Source organism: Rissa tridactyla, chromosome 3 (genome assembly GCF_028500815.1).
Source record: "Rissa tridactyla isolate bRisTri1 chromosome 3, bRisTri1.patW.cur.20221130, whole genome shotgun sequence".
Classification (NCBI taxonomy): domain Eukaryota; kingdom Metazoa; phylum Chordata; class Aves; order Charadriiformes; family Laridae; genus Rissa; species Rissa tridactyla.
Genome location: NC_071468.1, coordinates 124,916,828 through 124,926,931, shown reverse-complemented (window position 1 = coordinate 124,926,931; position 10,104 = coordinate 124,916,828). Strand labels below are relative to the sequence as shown.

The 10,104-nt window shown below is 51.8% G+C and overlaps 1 protein-coding gene across 5 annotated transcripts in view; it reads right to left on the bottom strand.

The window, feature by feature from the left end:
- Nucleotides 1-1,696: 1,696 nt before the first annotated feature.
- KIF13B (kinesin family member 13B) overlaps nucleotides 1,697-10,104 on the bottom strand; it is a 140,648-nt gene continuing 132,240 nt past the window's right edge. For all 5 annotated transcript variants that reach the window (XM_054196577.1, XM_054196579.1, XM_054196578.1 and 2 more), the window contains one exon: nucleotides 1,697-6,926. In XM_054196577.1, the coding sequence (XP_054052552.1) occupies nucleotides 6,634-6,926 (293 nt within the window). In that variant the 3' untranslated portion in view covers nucleotides 1,697-6,633. The remainder of the gene's footprint in view (nucleotides 6,927-10,104) is intronic.

The following is a 10,104-nucleotide window of genomic DNA, read 5'->3' as shown; positions in this document are numbered from 1 at the left end:
AGCAAAAGATTTTTTTTTTTTTCAGAAGGTAAAACTTTAAAGGGAAGGGGGTTTAAAAAAAAAAAAAAAAGCCGCTGTATTTTCGTGCAGCGATTGCAAAACACCGATAAAAATATCCTTTGCTAAATGACTTTCAGCAGGGATTGTGGAATCAACTCAGTGTTTGTTGCTTTAAAAAAACACACCACAAAATAAAACAAAACCCTCCAAAAAAAATCCGTGTCAAACCCTGCCAGTTGTTTTCAACACGAAGCTGTATTTTCAAGAAAAATGTTGCTAAAGAGAAAGAGTGACTGGGGGAGGGGGATTCGAGGCCGTCTGCCTGCCCCGAGACACGGGGTGGGTGCGAGGCCTTTTTGGCCACAGCGGGGGGGGTGATACGAGGGCGGACGTTTTCCACCCTGCGCTGGATCCGTTCTGGGTAGGGGATGTGGAGCAGGGCCCGGCCCAGCTGCCAGACACGGGCTCCTGCCTGTGGGCAAGGCCGGCGCAGCACAAGAGGCTCCATTAAACCCCTGCCAGTCCCTCAAGGGGCTCCAGGAAAGCTGGGGAGGGACTCTGGAGCAGGGGGTGGAGCCGTGGGACGAGGGGGAAGGGTTTTACACTGGAAGAGGGGAGATTGAGATGAGCTATTGGGAAGAAATTCTTTGGTGTGAGGGGGGTGAGCCCCTGGCCCAGGTTGCCCAGAGAAGCTGTGGCTGCCCCATCCCTGGAGGGGTTCAAGGCCAGGTTGGCCGGGGCTTGGAGCAACCTGGGCTGGTGGGAGGTGTCCCTGCCCAGGGCAGGGGGTGCCACTGGCTGGGCTTTAAGGTCCCTTCCTTTAACCATTCCATGATTCTACGGTTCTTAATCCGGACACCTGATCATAAAATAATTTCTTCAGCTTTACATCTTCGGTCTCTTTGTGAATTCACAACCAGGACAGAGGGGCTCTGGCAGCAGCCGTTGTCCCTTTCCCCTCATGTCTGTCTGCCGCAAACCACCCCTGAGCTTGTTGGAGCAGCCCAGCTCCTCCTCCATTGCTTGCTGCATCTGTGCCATTTGGGGAAATCGGACAACCCCAGGCTGTGATCGCATTAAGGTAAGTGTTAGCACCGAGTTCAGTCTGATCTGGTTTTCCAAAAGCAACAAGCTCCCAGCTCCCTCTTCACTAACCAAGCCGTGGATTTTTAAGCAGTTTCCCTGCCCCATCCCAGCCGTGTCCACCTTCCCTGCCCCAGCTCAGCCGGTGTTTGCAGCCCACGAGGAACAGAGGAACGGAAAACCCCTGGAGCGACTCAGGGCAGGGCCGGCAGCAACAACCCCTGGTCTGGGCTGACGCCCACCAGCCGGAGAGCACGGGGGAGCTCAACCAGACCTCCACCTGCTTCTATTTAGCATAACGTTAGGGAAAAGGAGTATTAAATAAAGCTTCCCCCTGCGGACCCACGGTCTGCGACAAGGACTCCCACACCTGAATGGCTGCAGGCACGGGGCTACTTGCCGAGCATCAAAGAGGAGGGAGGATGGAGGGAAGGTAAAGCCCAGGGTTTCCGCTTGTCGATGGGAAGGTCCCTAAATTGCAGGAAACAGGGCAAAAGTCTCGCCTGAACCAGGTCTCAGCGCCCCGGAGCGATGCGACTCCACGGGAGGGCTGTGACTGCACCTAAACCTTCCGGGGAGACGAACTGGATTAACGAAGCGCAGACTGACCGGCTCTAACGACGACGTTTATTTAGGTACTGCAGGCTGCATTGCATCTATAATACAATATTACAGTCATTTAGTATTGTACAGAAATAATTAAAAACTTTACAGCTCATTACAAAGTATCTTTGGATTTTAGCTCATTTAAAGTACACCGACGGACGCGCAGTCCCCCGGTGCCGGCAGCCGCTCTTTATATACAGACCCACTACATCTACAGGAACCAACGGAGGGAGGAGCTGGGAAGGGCTCTCCCGGGACACGGCGGAGGTCGGCAGCGGTGGAAGAGTTGTCGGCTGCCCTGAGGATGCCGGGGACGCGCCAGGGGGGGAGCGACACCGGGGACAAGGACGTCTCGAGGGAGGCGGGAAGGCGCCGGTTCACACCCCGCCGGTTGTTGCTCGGAGCGCGGCTCCGCCATCGGCTTCAAAATGGGTTTGGCAGGGGAAAGCGAGGGGGAGAGCGGCCGCCTTCCCCTGCCGAACAAAAGCACCGCTCCTCTTGAGCGGGTCAGGCCGCTGAAGGGGAAATGTCTTTTAAGGCATCCCTCCCGCCCGGCGCCAGGCTTCTCCTCCCTCTCCCGGGATCTCAGCAGCCCCACGCCACATCCCCGTTCTCTCTCCGCCGCGGCGTTGGGGTGCCGGCGGCAGGACCAGGCCGAGCCGGGCTGTGCCAGGAGGCTCCGCCACCACTGAACCCATCCCAGCCCGGCCAAGAGCGGCAGCCGAGATCCCTCGGGGGTGGAAAACACAACGGGGGGTTTGGGAAGAGGTCGGAGAGCGCAGAAACCAAAGCAAATATGGATAAAGGAGATCTAGGAACAAGACACTTATTGGTGACCCCCAGCTCTTGAGTGTTTTGTAGTGTGAGCAGTCTGCACCTTTACTTCTCCCTTTCCTACGAGCCGGGCATTCCAGAGGCCGGGGCGAGATCCAGCCCCGGCTCCGTCAGCCGCTGCCCCAGGGATAAGGCACCGCGGAAACGGAACTTCTTGTGCAAAGACCTGGCAGTACCAGCGTAAGGACAACACAAGCACCAGCACAGAAAAGACTCCTCAACAGCTCCACCACGGCACAAACGGGTCCGTCCAACACCCAAGCTCGTTTCGTACAGGTTTTCATCACCAAAAGAGAGGAACGAGGCGGGTTTCTTGGTTCGTAGGAGGGCAAAGAGGTGTTGCCCATCCAGCAGCAGGGAGCTTCCACCTCAGCTCTCGCCTTAAGGGCTTGGGCAGTATCCCACGCAGAACTCCACTCTTATCAGCTTTCCTCAACTAAACTACATCGTTAAACAGGAAAGAGCCAAGGCGCTCGGGCTGAAAAGGTGTTATTTTGGACATAGAGATCAAACACCGCGAGAGAGCTGAACGTCAGAGAGGAAAAAAGGCTTGGCTTGGTTTGGTTTGAGAAAACCCCGAACAGTCCCTCCAAAAAATATCATCCTCTCGTCTGGCTCGGAGCGAAGGACCGCAAGGCTCAGAGTCCCACATCCCATGCGGAGGTCGGGAGCTGCGGACACGGGGTCGGACGCGAAGGTTTCCTACCCACCAACACAATTCTTCTACCCCCAGAATCTGAGACCCAGCCACGGTTTGAGGGTACGGAAAGCGAGCTCGTCCCACCGAGCAGCCGCAGGAGAGGAGACACTCGCCACACGTTACAGTTCCTGCCATAAATATTCTTCTTCCCTGGATAAAGTGCATGAAAATCTTGGAAAATATGCATAGCTACTAATGCGCCAGCCTCAGTTGCTGGGCGGTTCCAGTTAAAAGCACCTCCTCCTTTACGCTGAGCGTAGAGTTCTTCTAATATTATCAATTAAAAAAAAAAAAAAAAAATATATTTACCTTAATTATGATTTTAAACGGTTTTCTGGTTAGTTGGCTTAGCTGGTGCAGAGTAACGGATGGCTTTGAGTAGAGGGATGTGCACTCACTGGGCTAAAATCTTGGAAAATCTCTTTAGAAGAACCCCCCCCGTGGCCAGGAAAGCCGGGCTGAGCGGGAGGGAGTTGCAGTCCCCTAGGAACGTCCTCACGGCCCAGTTGGGTTCGTTTAGCTTTCCAGAGGTCGCGCTACAACCCGGGCGATGCGGTTGGCGGCTTCATTTTTGGGGCGGGTGTCAGGGTGGGATCGGAGGAGAGGTTCAGTTTCAAAAGTCAAACAAGATGGTAAAACCCAAGAGAGCTACGAGTAAAATCCTCCCGCCACCGAAGTCCACCAGGCGCGCCGAGAACGGAGCCACTTCGTCACGCTCACCATCCCCTGATGTTTCAAACCAGACCAGCCGTATTGAAGACGTTTGCTTCCAGGACAGTTTGTCCTAGAGGAGGCAGGGAGTACGTTCTCTTCAACCGGCGTTTCACACCCCTCTGAACAGGCACGGCGCGGCTTTGGAAGAGGACGGAGGGCGGGTGGAAGGGGAAATTCACCCCATATAGGTCGGCTGCAGCCTCCGACCGCCTGCTCCAGACGGGCAAACACCGAAATGCATCCTCACGCGGGCAGAGCTGCAGTACAAATCCGGCCAGAGGAGTTTACAGTGGGTAGAACAAATAGGGAACCACGAACCCAACCGCTTCTGCTTGACCCGTTCACTCCCGCGACTTTGCTCCCTTTACATTGGTCCCGCAGAATTCCAGCTTTCAGAGACAGCGGCGCGAGAGAAGAGGCTCCAAAAGGACTTGGGCGGGTTCTTCCCTTCACATCTCCCCCAAAAGGGGCCACCGAGCAAACAGCAAGAAGTTTTAAAGATCTCCCTAAATCCGGTAAGTGAAATGCTGAGACTGACAACCCCAAGGAGCGGTCAGGGGGCTGTTTCACACCAGCTGACTTTTCTGCAGCGCAGCAGAACAAAGTGCAATTAGAAAAAAAAAAATGGTAAAAATGGATTTTAGAAAACTTACAAGGCAGTTTGAGAGGCATCATGTTAATTAGCGGGTCTTTCATCGGCAAGACTCGTCACACTCCAAAACGAAACGTCGCTTTCTTGCACGAGTCGCGTCTATAGAACCAGTTACAATTTTAAAACCCAGGATTTTCGCGTCTGAATTCTTTATTACCGAATTTCTCCCATCGTCTTGGCTTGAAAGGACAGGAGCTTTGTGCAAAGGAAAAGGAGGAAAAACTGTACACTAAAAATACCTTTAAAAGCTGGTCTGTACATTTTATATTAAGATTTGTTTAAGAAAATGTAGGAAACACTGGAAGTAGTTACACAAAGCCGAAAGGATACACGAATCCCTGGCAGTACTATGCATGCTGCCTGGTAACCCATCCCACTTATTTCTGCTACAGATTAGTTTCTATTTTAATTTTATTCCTTCTGCATAAATGATATTAATTACAGTAAATCAGCATAATTATCTCCTTCGCTAAGCATCCCTCTCTCCTTTGACGACAATGTATCTTTCCCTTGGACCTCTGAACCAGATGGCTAAGGCACTTCGATACCCACGTGCAGCACAGGCAGCGGCGACTAGATACGTATTAAAGTTTCATCGTTAATTTAGCATCCCAAATATTCCCCACGCAGATAAACCGTCTATTGCTCAAGCTGGCCAACGCCCCCCCGTGATGACTAAACAAGATACAAACAGCTCAGAGTATAAAAGTCCGTGGCCTTTCTTGATTTGTTAGGAAATGAGTGTGCGCACGTCGACACGCGCACGTCTACGGACACACACCCCTACAGTATCATTTGTGCCACAGGCGGTTAAAAACTAGCCAGGGTTACCAAAAATAAAATCAAGTTTTCGAAAAGCCAGCCCAAACCTCCCACTTTTCAAGGGAGAGGTCAGTTTGGGGGATGACTCTTCGGCCGGGTTCGCTTTCCCTGGGACGGTTTAGCCGGCGACGGAGGCACCTCCTCTTTGGATGGACGCTCGGGATGGTGCTAGCGGAGCTCCCCTGTGCAACATCAGGCGGTGGATGATTGTAAAGCGCAAACATTTCATATTTTAAAATAATAAATAAAAATAAATAGACTGGATTAACCCCGTTACAAGGACAGCGACCCTCTGCTTTGCATAGCTGGTAAAAATCCCAGTGTCTCCCAAGGCCGGGTGGGAACAGCGCGGCACGCAAGCGCTGATCTCTCTGCAAAAACCCCCCGGGCCCAAAGGGCAGAAGAAAGCCCTGCCACTATGGGGCAAGTGAGAGAGGGGATCCTGCCATGGTGAGAGAGCATGTTAAATAGATCACAGACAGCAAATTCACTCAACTCCTCCCTTTCCTAAAAAAAAAAGGGATCAAAATTATTCCAGAGCGGGTCATGGGCCTCCTCCTCTTCCCAACAAATCAGCTAGAAAGACTGTGCTGACTTCCACAGGAGGAGAGAGGGACAACGGGACAGCACTGGTTCTGTTTATTTTTTAAATAAAGTGGGTTTTGGGGTTCTTTATTTCCAAATAAAGTTTTACGTTGGCTTCTCCGCCTGTCTGGAATCATTATAACCTTGCCCTTTCACCATGTGTTACGCGATACGGACACAGCTCTTAGGAAATCCGAAAAGAATTGTTATTTTGGGGAGGGTTTTTTTTAAGACTTGCGGGTCACACCGAGAGAAGCAGCGGTGCGTGGGTAGTATTTTGTAGCTATCGGAAAGCCATGCCATAATTTGAACAATTTACGCGTCTCTCCCTTCTCCGAAAGCTGGAAAGCTGGAAGAGAGCAGAGCTTACACCCACCCACCGCCATGAGCTTTCGCCGGCTGCCATCAGTCATACCCTGAAGCGTCACAATTTGTAACAGGAAACGAAGGACGTAGATCCAGCACCGTGACAAGGCAAAGAATTAACGTGTCAATCACCCAAAGCAGAGAAGAAACCCCCTTCATTAGTGTTTGCCACAAAGTAGAAGTTCCCGTGGTTGGTTTAGCTTCCCGAAGGTAGAAGACCTGCTCCCCTGGCTGCGTTGGGCGGCGTTTGCTGCGGTGGGTAAGGGCTGTCTCAGTTTGCCCAGGATTTCCTGTTCTCCGCGTTTTTCTGGCTCTTCTCCGGTCGTAGCGTGGATCCTCCTTCTGATTTCGCCAGGGCTGTGAGGGAAGCCAGGTTGGAGGCTGAGCCGGAGAAGTTGCCGCTCCTCCTGTTCTCAGCGGCGGCTCCTCCTTGCAACCTCAACCCGGCGCTCCGCCGTCGCGCTGGTCCCGTGGCCTTCTTAACTCTGCCTGGTTTCACCAGCAATCCGTAGCCCGGGTTGCATCTGAAATACTGCTTCCCTCCAATCGACCCATCGTTCTTACCTTTGACAAGAAGAGAAAGAAAGATGGTAGGCAAAATGGCTTCTACTGTGTGCATATGGGGTGCTACTGGGAGGACACTGGAAGAAGAAAATCCAGTCCAGAAAATCCACTGGAAGAAGAAGAACCTCGAGGGAGGTCATCCTCCCCCTCTGCTCTGCCCTGGGGAGGCCACATCTGGAGCACGGGGTCCGGTTCTGGGCTCCCCGGTTCCAGAAGGACAGGGAACTGCTGGGGAGAGGACAGCAAAGGGCTACCGAGATGATGAGGGGACTGGAACATCTCTCTGATGAAGAAAGGCTGAGGGATTTGGGTCTTTTCAGTTTGGAAAAAAGACGGCTGAGGGGGGATCTTATCAACACTTATAAATACTGAAAGGGGGGGTGTCAGGAGGATGGGGCCAGGCTCTTCTCAGTGGTGCCCAGGGACAGGACAAGGGGTAACGGGCACAAACTTGACCATGGGAAGTTCCATCTCAACATGAGGAGGGACTTCTTTGCTGTGAGGGTGGCAGAGCCCTGGCACAGGCTGCCCCGAGAGGTGGGGGAGTCTCTGTCTCTGGAGACATTCCAGCCCCGCCTGGACGCGTTCCTGTGCCACCTGCTCTGGGTGACCCTGCTCTGGCCGGGGCTTGGACGGGATGATCTCCAGAGGGCCCTGCCAACGCCCACCATTCTGTGAAAATGCTGCGATGGAAGATGACTGTTCCCTATAAATACACTGTGAAGGTGAGCACCCAGGAGGAGTACTATCAGGAAGGAAGGAAAAAAACATTTAAAAGAGCTTTTGGTTTTCTGAGTCTTAGAGTCTGAAGCTGAGAGGAGTTACTGTTTCCATGCCATAAAACCTTCACAGAACAGAAAGAGTGAATTCTTTATGCTGAAGTTATTGAGATCTTCCTATTTCTCCCTTTAGAGCATTTTAAAAATCACACGAACGCTGTTCTGGGTACCAGGACACAGACTGCTCCCATCTGTAAAGGGAACACCAAAAAATCCAAGAGTTTTTCAAATGACATGAAGTCACTCCTTTTCTTTCATGTGGGTTTCCTGCTCTCTACCACCATTAGTTGGGTCCGATCCACCCTCACGTGGCCAAGGACTTAGACTTCTACCCCTGTTTGTAGTCTGACAAAGATACCAGTTTGTGACCCTATTTCCCAAGTGAAGCTCCAGATGTGCTAGAAGCCAGTTATGCTCCCAACAAATCAGGGACTTAATCCTTGTGGAAACAGAAAGGAAAAAAAGAATCCAGTAACATCAGCAGTTGAGTCCTCAACAGACCAAAAATCTCGTAGCCATTCGGCTCTCCCACAGCCAGTGAAGCTGACGCTTACCACGTTATCTGCAAACAGCTTAACAGAATTACCACTCTGGACTAGAGCAGCCAGACAGGGAGGGACGGTGACTTTCCAAAATGGAAATGAATCTGCAAATATATATTTTTTTTAAATAAGGCGTGAATTCAGGACTGAGAATCGAGTCTACAACTTTCAAAGGGATGAGAGCTACACTTTGCCTTCCAGGATGGCAAACTCCAGAAAGTTTCCTGAAACCAGCTGAAAACACACCGTCCGGTTTAGCTTTTATGAGCACACCACGCGCGGGGAAGATAACCGCTCATTTAATGGGAGCCCTGCATCCTTGACGCAGCATTTATCTTGGTGAATGGCTCCAAATCCCAGGGAAGCGTGCAGCGGAGACGAGCGTGGGCAACTCCCTGGGACGTGCTGATTCACCAGACGGAGCCTGCACTGCAGGCTCGGAATGCTACAGCTTGGTTAAAAGGATTTAAATAAGGAGCTTTACGTGCCCTTGGTAACCAAACCCTCTTACTATCAAAGGCAGCGGTATCTGCTGCTTGTCTCTTGAATTTTCCACTAGCACGCCCTGCCTTCCCCTGGTCCTGCCTGCTCCTGGAGAAAATGAATGCCATGAAAGTGGACGTGAACCTGCGGAGGAAAGGAGTTCTGGGGCTCCAGCAGAGAACAAACGCCAGCCATCACCTTTCCTCTCCCTCACTTTAAGGGGCCTGTGCTGAAGCCACTGGTTTTCTGCATCACGCTACAATGGCACGTGTGAACAAGAGCCTCCCCAGGAACAGCACTCCAGTTTCCAAAAAGTATGTATTAGAGCCTAAATTCTGGGAAGTCTACACTCGTACAGGTATGAGTCAGACTGGAATGATAAATGAGAAGCTGAAAGAAACCTTCAATCATCTGTATGTGCTGGTGGTCAACGTATGATTATTTCCTGCTGGCTTTCATGCGTATAGGTATATATCAGACATATGCCGGGAGGGCTGGAGCCCCTCTGCTGGGAGGACAGGCTGAGAGAGCTGGGGGGGTTCAGCCTGGAGAAGAGAAGGCTCCGCGGAGACCTTCCAGCCCCTGCCAGTCCCTCAAGGGGCTCCAGGAAAGCTGGGGAGGGACTCTGGAGCAGGGAGGGGAGCCGTGGGACGAGGGGGAATGGGTTTAAACTGGAAGAGGGGAGATTGAGATGAGATATGGGGAAGAAATTCTTTGGTGTGAGGGGGGTGAGCCCCTGGCCCAGGCTGCCCAGAGAAGCTGTGGCTGCCCCATCCCTGGAGGGGTTCAAGGCCAGGTTGGCCGGGGCTTGGAGCAACCTGGGCTGGTGGGAGGTGTCCCTGCCCAGGGCAGGGGGTGGAACGAGATTATCTTTAAGGTCCCTTCCAACCCGAACCATTCTGTGATTCTATACATACAGACACACACAGTCTTTTGCAATTTTACAGCTTATTTTAAAACAGCTTGTGAGAGATTCTTCAACTTATTTAGCCTAAATGTTCCTTTGCTTATTTGGATCCCCCAACTCCTGTTGTGCTTCAGACACCCTTACCCTCGGAGCAGGAGCCCAGCAGAGATCTCTTGGGATACCAGGCCTGCCTTCTACATCGATATAATTACTGAGCTGCTTTGTAAAAACAATCTTGATTCCTACCTCCCTTGTAAGAAGCCAATGAAATAACTGAAAAGGGACAGAATCCTGTCAGAGGTCAGTGAGACCAGGTTGACAAAGGCAGACTGGAAAAAGATTACAAGCAGGGAAAGATCTTTTGGATCTTCCTTCTCAAAACGCACCCAGTAATGGTCAATGAAACCCCCTCATCAAAAAGGGACATTAAAACGAACACTGCAAACTCTGACATGCCGTCTGCCTTA